This window comes from Botrytis fragariae, assembly GCF_013461495.1.
Source record: "Botrytis fragariae strain BVB16 chromosome Unknown tig00000045, whole genome shotgun sequence".
NCBI lineage: Eukaryota > Fungi > Ascomycota > Leotiomycetes > Helotiales > Sclerotiniaceae > Botrytis > Botrytis fragariae.
The window spans coordinates 2,373,570-2,396,392 of record NW_023500991.1 but is presented as its reverse complement, the minus strand read 5'-3'; the positions used below and the strand labels follow the sequence as shown (position 1 = coordinate 2,396,392).

At 42.7% G+C, this 22,823-nt stretch overlaps 6 protein-coding genes across 6 annotated transcripts; 3 read left to right on the top strand and 3 right to left on the bottom strand.

Moving 5' to 3' along the window:
• Positions 1–985: 985 nt before the first annotated feature.
• Positions 986–1,345, bottom strand: Bfra_003917ia (uncharacterized protein; the record flags this gene model as incomplete). The annotated part of the gene is made up of 1 exon (XM_037334322.1): positions 986–1,345. The coding sequence occupies one exon, from the start codon at positions 1,343–1,345 to the stop codon at positions 986–988; it is 360 nt and encodes a 119-aa protein (XP_037194409.1).
• A 1,798-nt stretch (positions 1,346–3,143) lies between these two features.
• Bfra_003916 (uncharacterized protein) lies at positions 3,144–4,048 on the top strand (the record flags this gene model as incomplete). Its single annotated transcript, XM_037334321.1, has 2 exons — positions 3,144–3,942; positions 3,978–4,048. 2 exons carry the CDS (start codon positions 3,144–3,146, stop codon positions 4,046–4,048), a joined length of 870 nt encoding a protein of 289 aa, XP_037194408.1.
• A 1,721-nt stretch (positions 4,049–5,769) lies between these two features.
• On the top strand, positions 5,770–10,212 carry Bfra_003915 (putative c2h2 transcription factor protein; the record flags this gene model as incomplete). Its single annotated transcript, XM_037334320.1, has 3 exons — positions 5,770–7,732; positions 7,791–8,974; positions 9,028–10,212. 3 exons carry the CDS (start codon positions 5,770–5,772, stop codon positions 10,210–10,212), a joined length of 4,332 nt encoding a protein of 1,443 aa, XP_037194407.1.
• A 1,161-nt stretch (positions 10,213–11,373) lies between these two features.
• Bfra_003914 (putative f-box domain-containing protein) lies at positions 11,374–14,450 on the top strand (the record flags this gene model as incomplete). The annotated part of the gene is made up of 4 exons (XM_037334319.1): positions 11,374–11,445; positions 11,555–11,892; positions 11,953–13,792; positions 14,025–14,450. 4 exons carry the CDS (start codon positions 11,374–11,376, stop codon positions 14,448–14,450), a joined length of 2,676 nt encoding a protein of 891 aa, XP_037194406.1.
• A 1,366-nt stretch (positions 14,451–15,816) lies between these two features.
• Positions 15,817–17,166, bottom strand: Bfra_003913 (putative phosphotransferase enzyme family domain protein; the record flags this gene model as incomplete). The annotated part of the gene is made up of 4 exons (XM_037334318.1): positions 15,817–16,213; positions 16,281–16,601; positions 16,690–16,985; positions 17,068–17,166. The coding sequence occupies 4 exons, from the start codon at positions 17,164–17,166 to the stop codon at positions 15,817–15,819; spliced, it is 1,113 nt and encodes a 370-aa protein (XP_037194405.1).
• Positions 17,167–18,324: 1,158 nt separating this feature from the next.
• On the bottom strand, positions 18,325–20,430 carry Bfra_003912 (uncharacterized protein; the record flags this gene model as incomplete). Its single annotated transcript, XM_037334317.1, has 3 exons — positions 18,325–19,854; positions 19,904–19,998; positions 20,043–20,430. The coding sequence occupies 3 exons, from the start codon at positions 20,428–20,430 to the stop codon at positions 18,325–18,327; spliced, it is 2,013 nt and encodes a 670-aa protein (XP_037194404.1).
• Between the last annotated feature and the right edge of the window lie 2,393 nt (positions 20,431–22,823).

The window sequence follows — 22,823 nt, the reverse complement described above, 5'->3', positions numbered from 1 at the left end:
AAGCGGAATAAAGTAGACTTGGCAGGGACCAAAAGTGGAATTCTTAAAAGTCCCATCTCTCCATATCTCCGCAGAAAGTTGGATTATAATATATTTATAGATTTGTAAGGTGTGCTTACTTGCTTTTAGATGATATATAAGGAAATAGCTGTCTAGATATTTTATTGAAATGTTTTAATTGGAATAACCGAATTCGATAGTTTCCGAATTCGTTACGTCTAGAAACAAACTCCATAGAATTATCGGACTAGATTGTAGTATCTACCTACCTAGGTAGGTAGGTATGTATGTATGTATGTATATATATAAGAGTTCCTCTCCATACAAGTCGATATAATAGAAGTCACATAATGTACCTTCGAGCGTAGCGAGCTATGGGGGTTTGGGGGCTTGCCCCCATAATAGTAGTAGAATCTTTGATCGAACCAAAAGGCAATTGCATCTATACTTATACCAATGAGGAGAATGTCGCTCCGCTGGCCCTCCGGGGGCCACTGCCGTGGAGGCAGAATATTAGGGGATGAAAAATACCTTTACTAAGAATTTAGTAAAGTGTTTGATTAAGAAAGATGTAAAATTGAGAACCTGTGTCTTTCAGAGCCCAGACTATAGCCACCCATAACTCCTTTGCATTTGATAAATAGCTTTATCCATACACCTGAATCCCTTGTACCCATTGCATACAGTATTCTTCCAAGACAGGTCCAGCCAGCCCAATACGCCAATTATGTAGTTATACAGACCTCCCAATCCAATTTTCAAATAGTAAATGTTGAATATGCCTGCCTAGTCCTCGAGATACTCCCAATCGTATATTTCCGCTTCATTTTCATTGTCGAACCCGTGCTGCAGTATGCCTGCTTCTCCAATCCATCTACTTCCGAAACTAAACAACCCAACCGTCTCACTCGATCCCTTTCCCATTCTCTGCATACCAACTTCCCCTAAAACAACAAATCCAAACAACAGCAACAAGCCATAGCTCCTAAACAAGCTCCCAAAAAGCCATCGGTAGAAGAACCTCTCTGCTGTTGACCATATCCCTGTTGATATCCATAAGGTTGTTGTTGGTATCCGTATGGAGGTTGTTGCTGATATCCCATCTGCGGACCTGGCGCATAGTATCCTCCTTGTGGTGGGTACCCTTGTTGAGGGTATTGTTGGCCTTGTTGCGGGTATTGACCTTGCGGGTATGGTTGTTGATATGGCTGCTGTTGATATTGAGGTTGAGGCGAGGGAGAAGGATGCATATATGCTGCTTGAGGGGGATGGGTGCGGAGTTTTGACTAGGACCATCCGATCCATATGCTGGAGGTGGAGGACCTTCTTCGTATTTCTTCGACATTTTTAATTGAGTTTTTGTAGATTGATTGCGACGTTGGTGTTGGTATGGGAATTCTCGGAGACTGTCGGATAGTGATGTGAAGTCTCCTTGTAGATAGAATGGGAAGTCTTTGTATTGTTAAGACAGATCCGTTAGATGGTGGCGCTTGGTACGATCTAATAATTCCAGATCAACGTCATACAAGATGGCTAAATTAATTAATCAAGATCCAAAGTATGTTTGACTTCGTATTCAACGGATATGGGTATGGTTCGGCCGACGAATCTGTAGGTATATTGGCACTTGATGGCAAGAACACCGATTGAAAGAAAAAGGAGATGAGAACGAATTTATTGAAGTTGTCGAGATTACCTTGGATGCTTGGGTATTAAAATGAAGATGAAGATGAAAATGAAAAAGAAACAAAGAAATGAAATGAAATGCTTGGTATTTGGAGTTTCTGGGCTTTTCATATTTCGATAAGATAATACATTTACCGTCGCAAACTTGGCCTTTGATAGTGGCTTAGCACAAGGTCATAATACCAACCAACTATCCTCCCACCAGCGATTCATTCGAGTACATCTTATGAGAGACGACACAAACGCTTCATCATTCAGCAGGAGGAGAACCTGATGCAAATATCGAAGATATTGAAGATAGACAGATGGGTGTTGGGTGAAAAGTTCAACCAAAAATGTACAGAGAAAGGACGTGATTATGATATTGTTAGCATTTGTTCTGTCTTATTCTATTCGTCCATAGCCATAGCCATGGCCATGGTATTCTTATTATTTGGTGGAGCCCACACACATTGTGATACGTCGGCGGTAAAGAGAGAGAGGAAAGATTTTCTAACTTTCGCTCCACAGTGGAGGGGCAACTGCAAGGTGAATCAGTTCCAGTGCACAGAGTAATACTGCGGATGTACAGAGAGAAGTATCTTCACATGCACAAGCGCTCTCGACCCTCGACCCCTCGATGTGAGAGAATCCCATGCCAGCCTCTTTCTTTTTACCATGTCACCATGTCAAAGAAATCAAATTTTCATCTCACCACAGATACCTACGCGATATCATGAAAGTGCTACCAGCCATCTTTATTTTCAACCACTCACAGATCATGAAGAGTGCCAGAAAAGCGGAAAAGTCTGCCTCGTACCTGCTTCCCCAGAGAGTTCTTGTTCATGTTGTTCTAGATTGCGCAAGCCAAAGGAAAGGTATAGAACTAGGTACAGAAAATGGATGCACGAGCGTTCGTTGATAGGTAACATTGTGCTCGGTATGTATGGTATGTATGGTATGAATGTATGGGATAGTTTGAAGGAATCCTCAAAATGGGATAAATCTACTTTTAGCTCATGCTTTCCTTTCCAACTCCTCTCCAACTCCTTTCCAACTTTCTCTATATTCTTTCCTCTCTTCCTCCCTACCTATCGTCTCTCCCTTTTTCTTTCCTTCGCATAATATATCTTCAATTGGGATATCTCCAGTCAATCATTCCTCGTTCCCCGTTCCTCGTTCCTCGTTCCTCCATTCGTTATTCTTGTATTCACCCACCCACCCCATAATTCCATCTTCAAGAATTGGCTTATCAAATCCAAGCATAACCCCTCCACTTGAATTGAATTTATCGTATCGTATCACCCCGTCAAGCTTAGACCAGCATCTTCAAACAGCTCAGTTGTAAACAATCAATCAGGGTATCAACACGCAGCACATGAAAACACATCACACTTCCGGCGCATAGTTTGGGAATAAATTCAAGAAGCCTCCTCTACGCCTCGAGCGTCATATCGCTCGCAGGTTCATCATCCAATATGGCACCTGTTCCAATTTCTCGATTCTCGGGAATTTCACTATTCTCAAGGGATGTTGCGCATTCGGCTTCGTTAACCTCGAGGACGACGCCAATTTTACAGCCAATCTCTACAATTCTCCAACCAAGAAATGGCCAATCATCTTCTCCTTCAACATTGACGAAATTCTTGACTCGTCTAATCTCGCGACAAACTACGAGTAGTAACCCAAGTATAATTCCAACAACATACGGACAACAGAACAATTCTCCTTCGCCTGGCACAATTGTCGGCATAGTTTTGGGTTCCGTGGGAGGCTTTCTACTACTTCTCTGGCTCTTGTATACATGTTGCACATTGGGACGTCGTCAATCTGCGCAATCTACTGTTACCGAAGATGTAACTTTCCGTGAGAATGTTAGACGGAGATCACATAATTCGCACAGGAGTTCGAGACCGCACAGTCGAAGAGTGAGCACAACAGAGAAAGTTGAGATTAGGCGTCAACGCAGTCGAAGCCCGGCTCCGGTTAGAGTAGTGAGGGAGGAAGTGCGACAAGAAACAAGGAGGCCTCCACCACCTGTGGAGAGAGTAATTGTTGAGGAGAGGAGAGAAGTGAGAAGGAGTAGGGAGAGAAGTCCTAGTTCAAGCGGTGGGGGTAGTGATGAAGTCGTGGTCATTGAAGAACACGACCCGCCGAGGAGGTCGAAGAGTAAGAGGGAGAGGAGAGAGCGTGGGGAGCGGGCGGAGCGAGACAGTGGATTCAGAACTGTGGACCCATTGAGCTTTGGGGGTGTCGTTGGTGGAGAAGGTCGAAGAGGTGAAAGGAGGAGGTAATACCCAAGGTTGTGAGAGAAACACTGGAGTTGCGATTGGAGATTGAGATGGGAGGATTGGAGATTTGGAGTAATGGCGGGGATATATGAGGAGATGAAGAAATCTTCCGACATTAATATAATTACGAAGAGCAAACCTTTCGACTATTTTTTTTTCGACAGACCTACGGATGGGGACCTCATTATATTTCGAACCGCAAATGATGATGACCGCGCGGTGGTGGCTATTTGCATTCCATTCCATTTCATTGTACGAATTTTACGGGTGGATGAACTTACTTACACGGTGCTGGCTGGTTGGATATGGCTTGCACGATCAAATATATGGGAAATGATCATGATGCATGGCGGAAACTGTATGTAGTATTAACGACGAGATTATTTTATAATTTTCACAATTTCCAAGAGAAAGCATCTAGAGAAGTTATCCATGGATGTGTTCGTGTTCCCCTTAACTAGAAGAAAATACGTAGTAAATAGCCGTGATCCGTCGGCAAATTCCTGTTGCTAGCCACCTAGCTAGATTTTAATGCCATACCCGCTTGTTTCCCTCATTTATCCATTGTTCCATTTGTGATTTGAAGAAAGTAAGTGATCGCCAAGGACTGCGGCTAGAAAAGTTTATCACAATGCCTAGGTATTTCCCGTATTGAGCATTGCTCGCTCGCTGCCTCGCTCATCTGCAGACATACCTGTGCATATTCCCGGCTGGCTTTGAGTTTATTTTGTTTTGGAATGGAGGATGGGGATGGGGATGGGGATGGGAATGGGGGAGTGCGATGTCGGCGTGTTGGATTATTGGATTGTTGGATAGGTAGTTTGATGGTGATGTGATTTTGATTTGCTGGATGGATGGATGGATGGATGGATGGTGTGTGTGTGTGTGTGTGTGTGTGTGTGTGTGTGTGTATGTGTGTATGTGTGTATGTGTATATCGTGAGAATGAGTACCGGTATATATTGTAGAGGAAAAAAGAAGCAGATGCTGACTGTTTATAAAAATCTTTAATAACTCCATTGCCTCCCTTGAGTATTACTATCTAAAGAATAAGAAGATAATATTTCATTTCATCTTATTGAATCAATGTAATTCATCTGCAATTGACTACAAATCGACTCCGACTTGCGAACATAGGCTGAAAAGAACAATTAAGCGATAGAAAATGGGGTGCTTGATTTGTCTCTTTCTCGCTCGATACCTAGATCGTCTCGTAGCTCGCCGAGTTTGCTCAGTCGCTGAGCACTTTACTACTTCGTATACCTAGGTAACTCTGTATGCTACTAATGATAATTCAGAATCCAATCGGAATTTTACCACAATTTTCACAATGCTGTGTGGGGTTTGGTAGGTAATGCACAATTTTTGTGGACTGACTAAGATCAGATGTGGTTGTCAAAGGGCGTGTTATCGACATTTTCCGACAAGGATTGACGATAACCTGGATAACCAATTCATCCAAAGATGACTGTTCCAGAGGAGGGGAGGGTAAGGTGACTGACTGTTGTATCAGCTCTCTGATATGTTTTCGATTCGATAATTCGTTCTTTCATTCTTTCATTCCTACATCTATCTGTCATCTTGTTAACAATATATACCCAAGGATTAATCATCTTTTCTTTTCTACGCCCTTTCTTGGACTCTTTCTTATCAACATCTTCATTCTCGTTTGCCTTACTCAATCGAGCACCTAGACAGTTCTGCATAGGATAGTGGGTTGTTTCTCTATCAGAGCACATTCCCCGCGTTCCACCTACTCAATTGAGTCTTACATATCATTATACTTTCATCCAAACGGCCCTCGCGCCCTCTAGATGACCACAATTGACGAGATGGATGAGTTCTTCAACTTTGATGATGCCACTCATGCGGCCACCTCTCCGACTACCGATCAATTCGATTATGATATTAGTCATCTCAATACTGTTTCAAGTGCAGGTCCTTATGATATCGACCTAGCCTTTGCAGATCCCGAAGGGGATGAGAATTCCTTTACTTGTCTACAACATTTCTCGGCTCCAGAAGAACAAGTCTCTCAAGATCTGGAAACTGAGGTGGTCACCCCGGCACTTGACACTACCACACTTGAAGCACACGATTTTCAAGATTTTCCAAGATGGATTGATGGCATGTCAGAGCCTATCAAACCTTGTTCACGATGTCGACAGGAAAATACACATTGCAAAGTTATTAAAGAGGGTTTCCGCATGGGCTCTTGCACATGCTGTGTAGCTCTTGCAAGAACGTGCAGCTTGACACAGGATCTCAATATCAGGAGTAAAATATTATATGATTATCGTGCCTCGGGCAAGATCGATTGTGCTACTGATGGCCAAGGATATTTTCGCATCAGAGAAGATGAATCTATGGCCCCAGCCAAGCAGTGTGAGTACTGCAAATTATTGGCCCAACCATGCACAGGATTAGAAGATGAGGAAAGCCTCGCTTGTCAAAGTTGCTTGGTGTTGGGTCGACTTTGTAGTTTGGTCAAATACAGTGATTCTTGGAAAGTGGCAGAAGGCCAACCTCGGAGCAATTCTCTCACATCACCTACATCACCATTTGAAGGGTACAACTCTTACCCTGTATCTCAAAACAACTCTTCAACGGATCTGCCAGCTCTTCAAACTTCGACAGAAAATCTTAAATCAGATGTTGGAGACAACAGTCCCAAAGTTGGTGCGAGATTCTCAAGACAGTCGGTACGAATTCTTAAGGACTGGCTGGGGTTACATCATCGTCATCCATATCCAACCGATTCAGAGAGGGAGATTCTAATGTCCAAAACGGGATTGAACAAAACGCAAATCACAAACTGGCTTGCCAATGCACGTCGTAGAGGAAAGACCAGGCCAACTGTCACTCCACCAACTGTGGGTAATTATGCAAATGCCATGGATATTCCAAGGAAAGGTACTCCTGCTTTGGAACATATGAATCCTTTGGAACGTTGGAAGCACTCTCCACCCGAGCACGAACCTGCTTCTCAAACAGCTATTGCAAAGGCCGTTACGGCTTCTAGTTTTAGCTCTGGTATGGACAGTCCATACACAAGTTACGCTGATGATGGATCGAATCGATCCCTTTATAATGTGTCATCGGCGAGTAGTTTGGGCACTTCTCATTCCAGTGCCGGTTCGTTTGCTTCGGCATACTCTCATAAATCTCGTGGGTCATTTGGTTCTTTTGGCTCTTTCGGAAACAAAGGTAGACGTCGTCGTCGTCGACAAGCACCTAAAGCAGCCAAGGTCATAGTTGCAGGTCCCGCGAGAACCTTTCAGTGTACTTTCTGTACTGAATCTTTCAAGACGAAACATGATTGGCAGAGGCATGAGAAATCACTACATTTATCACTGGAGCGATGGATCTGTTGTCCCAATGGACCTATACAGTACAATAAAGAATTTGAACGTCCAGGTTGCGTATATTGTGATCATCCAAACCCATCCGCCGCTCATGCAGAATCACATAACCATTCAAGTTGTGCTGAAAAGCCAATTGGAGAAAGGACATTCTATCGGAAAGATCACCTACGCCAACATCTGAACCTTGTTCACGATGTAAAATTCGCTAGTTGGAGTATGGAAAGTTGGAAAGCTATCACACCAGAAATACGTTCTAGATGTGGTTTCTGTGGAATTGTAATGGATTCTTGGACTGCTAGAATAGATCATCTGGCGGAACATTTCAAAAGTGGTAAAAGTATGGTTGACTGGAAAGGTGACTGGGGTTTTGAACCACAGATTCTTAACATTGTTGAGAATGGAATTCCTCCTTGTAAGCATTTCTTGCTCTCATTTGATTTCCTCATTCGTAGTTACTAACTTTACAATAGATCTTATTCATGAAGAGCGAATGACCGTACGACCTTTCGAAGCCTCCCAAGATCCTTACAACGAGGTTCGCACACCAGAAAACTTGGTCAAGAGTGGCCTTACACAATACGTCAATGATAAAGTTGTGCAAGGCATAACTCCTACCGATGAAGAGTTACTCGGAATAGCTCGTCAAATAATTCGCAATCTAGATGCTGTCTCAGATTCACAACAATATCCCGAAGAATCTTGGTTACGAGATTTGATCTTGTTCTCTGGGTCGGACAACTACAAAACAGATGAACAAGATACACTTGAAATGACTCGAAAGAAACCATTCGAAACAGCTCAACATTCGTTAATTGGTGCAACACCATCAATGCATCAATGTCCAAAAGAGCGAGCCCTACGGAGTTACGTTGATTCGAGACAAATGATTGGTCTAACTGCTACCGATTCTGAATTACAAGTTGAAGCATGCAGAATTCTTGATGAAGCTGAATTAACAGCTACAGTACCTTGCAAAGGTGCTGTTTCTTGGTTCAATTATTTGATAAAAAACTCGACTTCCTGGCTCGCTGATTTTAGAAGACGTGCGGGCTTGCCTAGGAGTTCTGAGATGGCTAACGAAGGTGTAAGATCAAAGGACGAAACTACCATTGATCATGCCATACACAACTACGCAAGACTTGAAGCAGAGATGAAGGATTATGTGCAACTTCAAGCTACATTGGGTATAAAGCCTGCAGACTCTGATCTTCAAAGACATGCTAGACTTATCGTTTATGGAAGTGATGATCAATGGAATCAAACTTGGGCTGACGATCCATTATATCTTCACATATTCAAAACCAGAAACGGGCTTGCGCCAGCTGCAGAAAATAAACCTTCTATTATGTTTCCAACAGCTATTGATTCTCCCGGGCAAGCTGCATCGTCTCCATCACGAACTTTACATTGGGAGTTGGAGAACTTTGAAGCTCGTAGTCGTCCAGGAAGCAAAGGAAGTAAAGGGACTTCACCAAACACGAATTACAATCAGCCTATTCATACACTCACAGCATCCAGTCAGCCATCAGCAAACTCTAACCCTGCACAATCTCTAAAATATTTTCTCAACGATGCAAATTGTTATATTCGGTTAGTCAGAGAGCTTTCCAGATTCGTGGCAAGGTGTATGTCACCAAATAACCCAAATCAACATGTAAGCTCACCTTGATTCTTGATAGTCTCTTCTACTTTATTAACAATTATTAGGTACCAACAGACGCCGAACTTCAAAACCAAGCTCGCTGGGTGATTTATGATGATGACGACCCATGGAATCAAACCGCAGCCGACAATGCCGAATGGCTAATGCGATTCAAACGCGATGCCGGTCTCTCACCACAAGAATCCGGACCAGGCCTTCCCACGGGAAATCTCTCCTGGAAAGTCTCTTTGGGTGGCACAGGTTTTTGTCCACCTTATCTAAATCCAGGAAAAGACATTAAGGCATGTGATACAATAGAATTCGAAGTCAATCTCGCCAAAATTGATGAAAGCGAAAAGATTGTGAAATTGAGAGGAAAAACCGCAAATGGATACATTAAAAGTCTTAAACAACGATATAAGATGCCCGCACAAGTGTTTTGCTCGAGAGAACTGGAAGAAGCATTACTAGATTTGGTCAAGACCGAAAAGGCTCAAGGGCGCATTCCATCCGATGAGTTGTTAAGGGCTAAAGCACGAAAGATTTTGAATATGCCAAACACAGCTGCGGATGATAGTCAACTTTTGGAGAAATTTAAAACCCATTATGGGGTTCATTCAACAAGTTCCTCGCCACATTCGCAAACTCAAACTCAAACTCAAACTTACCAACCACAAGCCCAATCAATCCCTTCCTTCTCAACACATCAAACGCCGGCTTTCCTTAACGATGATGATTTATTGGCTTCCTTTGATGAGGAATTACACAACAACACAGATATGGATTTGGGCATGGAGTTTAATACTTCATCATCCAACAACATGGATTTCCTCTCAAATCATCCTTCGGCACCATTAGGGACTATCCCTGGCTCATGTGTATCTGCTCTTATGTCATCCAGTAATGTTAATCCAAATATGGACTTTGATATCAGTATGAATATGGATCTCTCAATGGGAAATAATGAATCCGAACCATGGGCTGGCTCACAATCAAATAACATTGATATGAGTGCATTTGGGGCATTGGAAACCATGGAAGGTATAGGAGAAATGGATGAGACATTCAATTTCGAGGGATTAGAGGGATTGAATGAAGTGGATATGAATAAAGAAATCGAATATGCGGAATTGCATAGAGTTAGTACGGCGACGGCTAGTCCGTGGAGAAGGAGAGCGAGCGAGAGGTTAGCGAGGGATGGAGTGAGAGGTTTTGATTTTGAAAGAGGTGGTAGAGAGAGGTTGTGGTAGAGATGAGGGTTTTCATAGACTGGTGATGAGGAATTGGGTTAATGGAAGGCGTTTGAATATCTTTTTCATGATGGGTATATTGGGATGCAATGAAATGAGATCTTGTAACGACGATAAAATCTGAGTATAGAGATAAAAGAGGAAGAGGTGGAATGGAATGGAATGGAGTGGGATGGAGTGGGATGAGATAGATAATTCTAATTTAACGATATCCAAATTAACATTCTTTGATACTTGATACTCCATATTCATTCATCTAGAACCGACGCTCCGCTGGCCCTCTGGGAGCCACTGCCGTGGAGGCCGAATAGATTCTTATTGAATGGAATCGATATTCTATGATATATAAATCTTCGAGCGCAGCGAGCTATGGGGGTTTGGGGGCTTGCCCCCATAATGATAAGGGCTTGGAGGTTATTACTTATTCATTTGGAGTATTTTATGTAGAATTCTTGCGGTGGGATGGAAGATATGAGGATTGGAATGAGGTATGGATATTGGATATTGGATACTAGATACTGGAGTTTGAAGTATGAAGTGTGATGAAAGGATCTCTCTGCATTGAAATCCCGTGCCATCGCTCCCCGCAATTCACTAGTAAGCAGGGCAAATCCCTACAATAATAACCCGCATTCACTAAGTAATCATTATCTCAGCCTTGTAGTACATATGAACGAAAAGTACCTAGGTATCGTTTGATTCTACCTAATTATTAAAAATATCGACACGGGAATATCATCTAATGCGAGAGAGAACTTTTTTTTTATTTTACAACGAGAACAATTTATGGATCAGATCTTTGATAGGATACTTGGAAAATATTGATCCAGAGGAGAATATTACAGATAAGGAAGGATATACATAAGGAAGGAGATTCTTGAAGTGTTCTTATTGCGACTGCGATAACGACTAGGACTGCGACTAGGACTGCGACTGCGACTGCGACTACGACTGCGACTACGACTACGACTGCGACGGCGACGGCGACTGCGACTGCGACTGTGACTGCGACTGTGGCTGGCAAGATTCAACTTTCAATCTCTCTTAATGAGATCTATCTGCTCTTCTTGAATTGATTCAACTTTCAATCTCTCTTAATGAGATCTATCTACTCTTCTTAAATTGAAACACATCGACAACTTCTTCGGAATCGCAGAGAAAATGTCGGAGGAGGTGCAAGATGTTGGTATTCTTCGTCTGCCTTCAGAGATTCAATCAGGAATCTTGGTGCACGTAAGTCCTTCAAGTCCTCCTCTAATTTGATTGTTTGGCAGTCATTTACATGCCTGATGCATTTCAGTGTGTGATTCTTGATGCGCCAATACTAACACTTCTATCCTAGTTGGACACCCCAGATTTACTTCAGTTGTCCGTCGTTTCAAAGCATTTCCGCGACCTAGCCGCCGAAGAGCTATATCGAACCTTTCATATTGTCTTTCCAGATCTCGATGACCAAGATGAATCAATCATCGATAGTCTTGCATCCGGGTTGGACACATTCGTTACGAGCGACTATGATTATTCGAAATATCTGAGACATATTATTTTGGAACCTTTGAATGGGAGTTTGAAGGGGCAACTATCATATCGTTCTTATCTATATGATACTAGTTGTGGAAAATTCATGAACACGCTCCTCCTCTTGACTTTACGGAAAGCTAAAGCTCTTGAGGCATTCAAGTAGGTTGATTATTTTGTCCTCTTGGTAACAATGTGCACTTGCTGATGTATGAATCTTAGGTGGGACCTTCGTGTGCAGTTGAGTGGCCAGGTATTTAAAGAATTACACCGTATAAGCTCTCTACAACATTTACATGTTCGAATGCCAGCTGTACAGCCCTCCGTCACCAATGCGAATCCATCTTTGACCTACAACGTTTCAACGCCTATTGTCATTCCAGTTTTTCAAACAACCCAAACTGACTCTGCAGTTTATGATATTACATCCCATCCATACTCATCTTTCACTGCGAATAAATCTAAACAAAATGGTGGAAAAGGTCATACTTCAATTGTGAATGGGAAATCTCCAACATTTTCAGGCTTTAAAAACTTGCAAAGTCTGACAATTCTTGATATGGACAACTTGGACGATCTATCTGAAATTGGGGAATGTTTACGGAACTCATCAACAACTCTCAATTCCCTCAAGTTGTCATTCTCAGAAGTCTTTGCTTCTAGATCTAAGAAACCACCTGTGTCAGTTCCTGCCGAAGATGACGATGAAACTGAAACCGAGGATGAATTTGGTCAATTAACATCACTTCCTAATCCCTTTTCGGTGGCATCCGATCCATTGAAAGGAACTACGGTCACAGAGGAAAAAAAAGCACAGGAAGCTGCGTTGGGAAAGATGTTTAGTATCGATTCCAATTCAAAAGGCAATACGGAAACGGGTCAAAAGGAAGATGATTCAGAGATTGAAGTTGAGGGAAAGAAGGAAAAGTCTGCTTCTTTGGCTGCCTTTGTAAAATTGATGCAAAAATCGGCAAAACTCATTGCTGAATTCGCAATTTCCGACGCGGAAAGGGAACGACTTGTCGAGAAATTGATCAAGAAGAGTACACAGGCTTACATTGACGGCTTGAAAAATGGGGTTGAATCTTCTGATAAATCGGGGGCTAGTAATGTGGAAGGCAACAACGCGGAGAGTAGCAACACACCGGCCGTTACTACAAATGAAAATGTTGAAAAGGATGCCAATGTGGAGAGTACTGATTCATCAGCTACGACGACTCCTGGAGAGGAAGAAGCTACAGATGATACCGAATCTGATGATCAACCTAGTCTATTTGACGAATCTAGAACGCCAACACAAGCACCTAAATCCAAAGAGATTATAGATCCAGACGATATCGATATAGAAGAGCCTGAATCAAAAGAGCTTACGATAGATTCCGAGACCGCTGAGGATGTTGCTACTGAGCCCGAGACGAATTCCGAATTGGGAGATGATTCTGCTGAGAAAGTTGAACAATCTCTCAAAGCAGTCGAGACAAGTAGCAAAAAAGAGGGAAAGGAGATTGAGGCTCCTGCTGTCAATTTCGACAAGGAGATGAAAGATTACGTTCGGAAAAGTCGTGGTCTTGCCCTCGAAGATTTGTCACTCTACAACATACCCATGAAAAATTCCGTCATCTCAAAAGCCATTGACATTAGAGTTTTGAAAAGCATCACTCTACTAAGTGTTGGATCTCAAACAGCGTTTTGGCATATGGTAGCACGCGAGAATAAAGTCGCTCCTCTCCCACTTCATGTGATTTACACCGATACTGTCACCGTACATTTCCTCGAAGCTGCTGGTCAACTTTCCAAAATAACCGAACTTTGTTTGCTCGAACGATCTAACAGAACTAAAGTCGATACTGAGTCTAAAATTATAGTAACGATTGAACAAATCAGAAAATTGGTTCTTAGGAAACATGCTTCACATTTAAAGGTTTTGTCGTTGCATCAGGAGGGGATCCCTCGTCAACAGAGTCCTTTTGCGTGGGATTTGGATGCTAAGACGACGATTTTACTTTGTAGGAAGGGGAAGAACTTGGAAGAATTGGCGGCCTCTTTTGATGTCAATATTTTGGTATGTTATTTGAACCTTCTTCTTTCATTGTTTCTTGTAGTGTTTGAATATTCAGATATCCTTTTTCTTGTCATTCTAGTACTCTCGTTTTGCGGGATTATTTGGATGGATGCTGGGTCTGGCAATTTGTCTAGTTGCACATGCCATACATCGATTTCTGTTCTTGCATGTGTCAATCATCCATTTTCATTTAACGCAACCAGACACTCCTGATTTACTAACACCAAATCAGCACATAATCAATCAAAACCTTTCTGCACTCCCATCCCTTCGCGCTCTTCACGCAATTGAATTCCGCTCAGAAGATACATGTATGTTAGTTCGAAACGAACTACGAAAATTCACCATGGATAGCGTGGCTCATAACCCAGAGTGTAAACTGGAGTATCTGGCTTTCAAAGGAAGCGTGAGTAAGATTGAGAGAATCAAGAAGAAGGCGAAGCGAGAGATACTGAGCTTTGTGGAAATGTATAAACAGGGTTTGAAGGGGTTGGGGGTGGGGAGTGATAGCGAAAGTGATAGTGAGAGTGAGAGGCTGTTTTTGGGTGGTGATGGTTTGTGTAGAGGATTGAAGGTGCAGAGTTTGGATGGTTTGATGTTTCATGATATTCCCGGGGTGAGGATCTTTGAGAAGGATGTTCTTTGGAAGAGACTTTAGGGGATGGGGATGGGGAAATGTGAATGCGGGTTTTGAGTTTATTCGGTCTGGCCTGGTTCATAGGTTACGCGGGGCGTCAATTGGTAATTAGAATCTTACATAGGGGATTTATCTCTTCCATTCCTCCATTCGTTCTCTTTCTTCCTATCTTCACGCGATAGTAAGTGAAAATTGGATGGAGGGGGAGGGGTATTCCATCATGCCATCATATCATAGGAGTATAGCTTGGCTTATTCTAGCGTAGCTTAACTTCATACACAGCAATGGAAATGATAATGAAATGAAAACTTTAATTTTAATTGTGGAGGGGATGGGATGGGATGATAGCTTAGAGTTTGGAGTTTGGAGTTTGGAGTTTGGAGTTTGGAGAGTTTAGTAGTGAGATGTGATATAGTGAGATGTGATGTAGTGAGATATAATGAGATGTATATGTGATATATATGTGATGTGTATATAATATGATATAATATGATTTCTGGAATGGGAAATAGGAGTTGAGGATTTAATTTGATTTGATTTGATTTGATTTACAGAGATAGCTATAGAGATGAAAATGGAAATAATAATAATAATAAAGATCAAGATAAGAAGAGTAGAGGGATAAAAGAATAAAGAATCACATTCTCTTACTTGTTTGTAGATAGGAGTATAATCCCATCCTATTCTATCCCATCCTATTCTATCCCATCCCATCCTATCCATCCATTCATTCCATTCTACTCCATTCTACTCCATTCTACTCCATCCAATCCTAAACAAAACAATATCCCACTATTTCCTCTGTATTGTGTGATGAAAACCTTTGAACGCGATTCTTAACGAGATCTTTAATGATATTTTTATTTTTATTTTTATTTTTGTTTATCTTTGTTATTATTTATCTTTATATCAATTTCCACTCCTAGAGTTTCTTTTCTTTTCTTTCCTTCTTTCCTTCTTTCCTTCTTTCCTTCTTTCCTTCTTTTCTTATTACAGTCCGGAGATTCTATTACTATTGCCGTTACTATTATTATTATTATTATTATTATATATACATGAATGTATGTATGTACATATGAGTGATAAATATTACACAATAATACTACATACTATACTACTCATTCTGTAGCTGTAGCGAGCGGTTAAGAAAGTTTGATTCTTGGGATTTATGTGTTAACAACCAGAGAGAGAGAGAGAGAGAGTCTATCTTAATTCCTTGAATGATATAATAGAATAGAATAAAAAGAGGTAATAAAATCAACGGGGAAGAAGTAAGTGTTCACCAAAAATTCCCATTGTAATTCCCATACCATACACCTACTCATTCTATTCACTCATTCTACATTACCATAAACCTCTCCCCCCCCCCCCCCCCCAATACACACCCCTACAACTTCGCCTTCTCCCTCTCCCCCTCCTCCTTCCCCCTCCTCGCCAACCCCACAAACTTCCAACACAACTCCCCCATCGGCCACCTCGCTTGCGCATGCACCTCCGCCTTCGCACTACTCGCCTGTCTCACCGCCCACCTCGCCGCAATCCCTTGATAAATACACGTATTCCTAAAGAACCCAAACGCCACTCCCCACGACAAATCAGGTTCCGGATCCCAACCCGCAGTTTCCCGATACCAGGATATGAGCTCTGATTGCGCGGGCAGCCCGGGGATATCCTCCTCGAGAAATTGCGGGAGCGATGCGAATTTTTTCTCGTGGCGCACGGTATGTGGTGAGAGAATGTTGACGAGATCGGAGAGGGGGTGGCCGATGGTGGACATTTCCCAGCTAGAGGATGTTAGTTTCGTTTCTGTGTTATCTCAGACGAATGGATATTATATGAGAATATACATACTCCAAAATCCCAATGACCCTCGGTTCCGTCTTGTGAAAAACGAGATTATCAATTTTATAATCTCCATGCACCAATGTCCCTCGATCTTTGGGCTGATATCTCTTATCCTTAAAAAATCCCAAGATCTCCTCAATATGTGGTATCTGACCCACAGGTTTCTTGGTTTCAATATCCACCGTCGAAGCTTGCGCTGCACTGATGGTCCCAAATGTTTTAATCTGGCGATCGTAGAATCCATTTGCTTTACCAAAACTCGTCAGGCCAGCTTTCGATATATCCACACGGTGGAGTTTGGCCAGAGTACGAATAGCATCATGCCACCTAATTAAAAATTACACTCCAAATTAGCATTCCCGCTCCCATAACGTTAATCGTAAAACAATAACAAGCCAGCAGAAGAATAACATACATCTCTCTCCTTTCCTCCTCTCCGACCCCCGGCATCCCAGGATCCTCAATAATTCTCCCATCCAAAAATTCCATAATGTAGAATGGTGTACCGATCACCCCCTCATCCTCACACAAACAATATGCTTTGGGAACCGGCACATCTGTTTTCTCCAACGCATGAATGACGCGATATTCGCGCTCGACCTGATGCGCCGTTTTCGAGACGAGTTTTCCGGGTGGTTTCTTGCGCATCACGTATTTGTGGCCATTGGAGGAGAGGAGTTGGTACGTTGGATTTGACTGTCCGAATCCGAACTTCCACGATGGAATTGATCAGCATCGAGGACTCAGAAGTTCAAGAGTTGCAATGAGAATCTAGATAAAACATCATACGCACCTGTTTGATCTCAATCGGTGTCTTGATTTCAGGAACGTGCTTCTCTATATATTTCTCCAGTGCCTGGAGATCAATCGGTTGTCTTACGGGACCCGCCATGGTGAATATACAATCGTTTTTCGATGGGAATTTGTGTAGGATACGGGTTGGAACATTTTGGAGAGCTGGATGTTGTATTTATGAGACAAGATTGAGGTCAGACAATTTTGCCTCGGCCTCGGTTCAACAGGGATGTAGAAGGACGCTAACCCCCGCGGAGGCGGGGAAAGCTTATGGAAGATACTACTCGTAGCTCAGCCTGCTCAGGAGAATAGTCAAGACTATAAAGGAATGCTAGTGCTAGTGTCAGTTCTATAGACATCAATACATCTTTCGAATTCTCAATCACCAACCAATTTCAAGCTTTAATCACCAATCTTTAACATTGTCATTGTCATTGTCATTGATCTAATCGATTTACATAACATCACCCAGTTTCCAATACCCAGGTAGGTAGCCAAAAGAATAGATTTGCAGCTCCTGGTTCAATCCATCACATGCTCAATGTCACCAATCTAATATGATAAATTGTCTAGTAAAGTAAAAAGCTTGAGATGAGACAATTCTTGCATACATTTGGGTATATATATAGGTCCGATTCTTTTTATTAAAAATGCCCGACAAACTAGTTGCTCGCTGTGTAAAAATAAATGCCCAAACATCATTTCCACCCACACTTCTAATCCCTTTTTTTCTCCTATTCACATCTCCTGATTCTACCACTAAATAATACAATAATACGAATATAACAAGGGGAGGCCGACCTCGAATTAATCGGGACACCCATTCCCCTCCTTCCTCTGTCCACGATAGTGGAAAACTCCAATTCCATTCAGTCATCCAACCCAAACTCCATCCAAACCCCTCTATAAATACATTTGGAGGAAAACTAACAAACGAGATCTGACAAAAAAAAAGATCAAACTTTCCATGCTGGATTGACCACGAGATTCATGATATGGAGATAAAAGGCAAAAGCAAGACATGCTTGAAGTCAGGGTACGTATAGTATAATACAGAAATGTAAATGCAGGAGAATGGGATATGAAGAAAGAAAAAAAAAATAGAAGAAAAAAATAGATGTTCATGGTATCATCCTGAAAGTCAAAATCAAACAAGGCAAACAAATGATAGGAATCCATACGCGATGAGGCAACTGAGATATATAAAAATCATCCAGTTATTTCTGCAGCCCTCCTTTTCTTTGATGGTTGGACTTTAAAAGTTCAAACTAGGCTGTACACCCTTCCCCATCGTGATCTGGCTTAGACTCAACGTCCTTGCATCACTATTTCCAGTGTCGACAGTCAGTCTTGAACTGCCGCTTCCGTAACCCTTTCCAGTCCCAAAAACTTCATCTCCAAAGTTCTGACCTCCTAATTCTTCTTTAGGGGTTTGAAAAACTTCGGAACCTGCTGCGTATGCGTCATCATCACTATCCATGCCAAAGCCTTCAGATGTGCCTTTGGACGATGATGTGGTATCAAGAATAGGGCCACCTCCAGTGGCAGAGTCAGGAGTGGGATAAGACGTAGATGCTATCGAGGGATAAGAAGCAATTTGTCGTTGTAGGGTGAGGACAATGCTTTCAAGTTGTTCGCGAGCAGATTGTTCCGCTAAGAACATATTTGTTAAATTGTTGTAGTGCTCCATGGTTAAATGGGCATCTTTTTGAATGGTAGGAGAGCTAGATGCAAGACCTCGAATAGTAGTCGAGGTTGAAAGAGGTCGACCAGTGGTGTGAGAGCTGCTCAAGTGCACACGTTCATCTGTCGTTGCAGCATATGGAGCTTGCGTTGTATCATCAAAGTCAGGGTGGTAAGAATTATGAGACGATGATGTTGGGCGGTGAGGATTGTTATTCGAGAGTCGACTGTGAGCTCCAAATTCGTGCCAATGTCGATGCCGGGGTAAGCCTGGTAAAGTCGTTTCTGAATTATTAGTTGGAGGACGACGAGCAGAAGAGCTGCGATCTCTCTTGCCTCCTTTGGGGGGATCTTGAAGTGCGACATTGTCTCCGTTTTCGTTTATTCGCCGACGAATCTGAAATACCGTCTTCTCCATTTCGACCAATCTAGACTCAATATGATCAACTCTAGTTGCCAGGTCGGCAGCCTGGGTGATCTTCATGCCACTTAATCCACTCAAGTGGCCAAAATTGAAAGGCTGTGGCTGATCCTGAGCATCTATCAATCGTGGACTTTCCGGATCATTTATTGACCTAGGCTCCTCCACTTCCGCTTTGTCTGATGATAATGGAGATAATGGCCCCGGGTCGTAGCTTGCTCTCCAATAGCGGATTTCGTCGCTTCGACGTCTATCGATTCCTCCCGCAATTCTTGCAGCTTCACGCAATTGACCAAGAGACCTTGAACGCCTGTTTGGGTGACTGCTAATTGTGACTGCCATTCCAATTGAACCAGGAAGCGCCTCGTCAGAGGGAGCTTTACTGCTTTTAGCTTGAGCACTTGCAGGTCGTGGTGAAAGTCCCGTCCAATTCATATATCCTGGTGTTTTATCTGGAGTATATAGTCTACCTGTTGTAACCCTTGTTCTCGTCGTTGTACTCTGTGTCTGTGTGGATATACGATTTGGGTCCCGCTCTGTATTAATCTGTTCCTTTAAACTGCTATCTACGAAAGGAGAATGCGATCGGAGGGCTCGATTAAACTCATTGATCGGCATGGAAGTAGATCGTTTGGGGGAGGTCGCGGTATTCAGTGGACTACGGCTGAGCGCAGATGGGTCCTACAAATTATTAGACAAGAGTAACGTAACGCAACATGCCTCTACTCACACTGCGGTGATGCTGTTCACTCTGCAGAGCACCCACGCTCTGCTTCTTGTTTGCAGCATCCTTCTTTTTCTTGCCAAATAATTTTCCCAACACTCCTTTGAAAGTTGACTTCTTTCGCGCCGGCTTCGAGAGTATTGACCCTGATGGTCTGCCAACAGGCGATGAGCTCCTTGGAAGGCTGTAATCCTCTGTCCTACGTGAGGGGCATTATATGATGGCCGATCGGATGGTAGAGGGGTGGTTCCAATTCGCCTGGGTGGTTCGATATAACTCCCGGTCCCAATATCTCCATGTGCCAGAGCACTATCGCGGCCAGAAATGGCGGACCCCCTCATAACTTTGTCGATTCCATCAGAATTAAGAGATCCAAGAGGCGTTGCTATACCAGTTCCTGGAGAGCGAATGGGAAATTCGTCGTCGTCCTGGATTGGAATGGGAGCAGAAATCTTTCCACGAATGGTCGAACCGGTATTTGCTCGACCTGAAGGTTCCGCCTTCCAGGTTGGGGACTTTGTAAATTTACTCATTTTACTGAGAGCCGGATATTAGAACGGGTCCTTCAGTCTGCCTGTATTCATAAGTGGGTCGCGGATTAAGGATAAATCTATTGTGACAGTGGATTGTTTGATAGATGTGGAACGACTCCTAGGCATATTCGCAAGTTCCGAACGACGAGAAGATTGAAAAGTCTCAGTTTCCCCAGTCGAATTAGATGTTAAAATTTCATCATCGTTCCTCAGGGTTGAATGTACGGCAGTTCGAGTATATATGTGAATCTCTCTCTCCCTCTCTCTCTTAAGCAACTCCGTACTATTCAGTGAAATGGGTCAATGGGTCCCTTTACCCAGGGAACTCTATCGATCCAGGGCGCATCACACGTACCATATATTCTGCGACAGAAGTAAGCTACTGACAAGGAGCGACCATGAAACAAGATAAATGACAAGAAGGAAAATTGAAAGGACGGGGAGATCGATTCAAGAATAGAACTAAAAGATTCAAGCCAAACCCACAATGGTAAGGTTGAATGGAATGATCGTTTTCATCCCTGTTGAGGCGGCTGTATGGAGCATTGAAGCATTGAAGCATTGAAGTATTGGAGGGAGGTGGATTGCGAAGATTGGTAATGATACGAATATCTTTCAGTATCTCGCAGTATTTGACCCAGCATCTCCCAGCATCTGACCCAGCCTCTCCCAGCATTTCTTCGCATTCTTTGCATCTTCTATAAAATTTATTCTCGAAAACAGGGAAGCAAATATTGTACCAACCTACTCGAGAAGCGACTGCACGAAATCGTAAGAATAGTAAGGATAGTAAGGATAGTAAGGATATAGTGTGCTTAAAGCTATGGACCTAGGGAGGTATGAGTTGTTGTCTGCAATGCACAATAATTTTACCCCACGAAGGATTGAAGCTCGAATGCTCGAGTCTAGAGGGGTTGGTTAATTAATGAATCAATCATATCAATCATATCGTATCATACATAGATGCATAGATACATAGATAATAGATCCATAGATCCATAGATACACAGATACATAGATCCATCCATCCATACATACATACATTCACATACATCCATACATCCATCCATACATCCATCCTCATTCATCCTCCTCCCACTGGAATTCAATATTTCAAGTACTTGAGACGAACACAGTTAGAAGAGTACATGTCAAAAGTGGAAATCCGAAAAAGGGACAATCATAATTTCAAGAAGAAGCAGAAGAAGAAGAAGAAGCGGAAGGAAAAAGGCTAAAAAGAGCTAATGATCATAATCTCATTGAATCAAATCAACCAATCCATCCATCTATCCATCAATCCATCCATCCATCACCGAAACACCATAATCTTCCGCGGTATCGCTTTCCCTAGACAGTAAATGAATGAACCATGCGAAAATTCCTTTTTCTTTTTTGTTGATGAACTCCCAACATCGTCCGAAAGGAGTAAAGTAGCTGGGTAGAGGAAGGATATAAATCCTGATTCGTGCTTGGTGCCGTCAATCCACTCTGCTTGCTTTTGGAGCCTTTCTCTCTTGGAATGAGGAAGAGAAGAGATCGATTTTGATTGATGGATGAAGGTTGATAGATGATGGATGCGGATGCGTGGTGGAGCACTGGCGGTAGTCTATTCATGCAGGGTGTGTTGGAGGTTAAGTGATTATGGGTGTAGTATCATGGCTAGTGTGGCTAGTATGGATGTTATGGATGTGGTGATGGGTTCTGTGAGTGAAAGTGGAAGTGGAAGTACCAAGTATTAGCAAGTACTACTCAACTAAAGATCAATCCATACATATCTACACTCCCCCAACCCCTTCGTCCAAAGCGAGGTACTTGGTATTGTTACTATTGTCCCTCGCTATGTAAATCTTGTCTATGCACATCCTGTAAATCCTGTAAATCTCTATTCACATAGCAAGCAAGGAACTACTCTATATAAAGTATTGAGGTAACTCACACTCACACTCACTAAACCACAACTCCTATTTTACCATCCAGAAATTCAGAATTATGAACCTACATCTTCACCAGACTCTATACATACATGCATGCATGCATGCATGCTTCTCTCTCTATCCCAAAGTTCTACACAAGCTACCTCCCATACTGTCTTAGATAACGGTTAAACATGCACCTTACCTCACTGCACTGCACTGCACTACACTGCACTGCACCTCACCCATCCCTCCCACCTCTCATCATACAGGAATAGTTCCAAACATCCATCAACTCCGTATGCAAACCCCAGGGCCCCATCACAAATCACACAATCCCCTTCAAAACATCTCCTTCACCCAGCAGTCACCCTCCATGTCGCCATACAGCGCCAAGAAGGACACAGAGGTACCTACCACAGCAGGGTCGCATATCCAGGGAATGCGGGCTCGTATCGCCAACCGATGAAGAAACCCCTT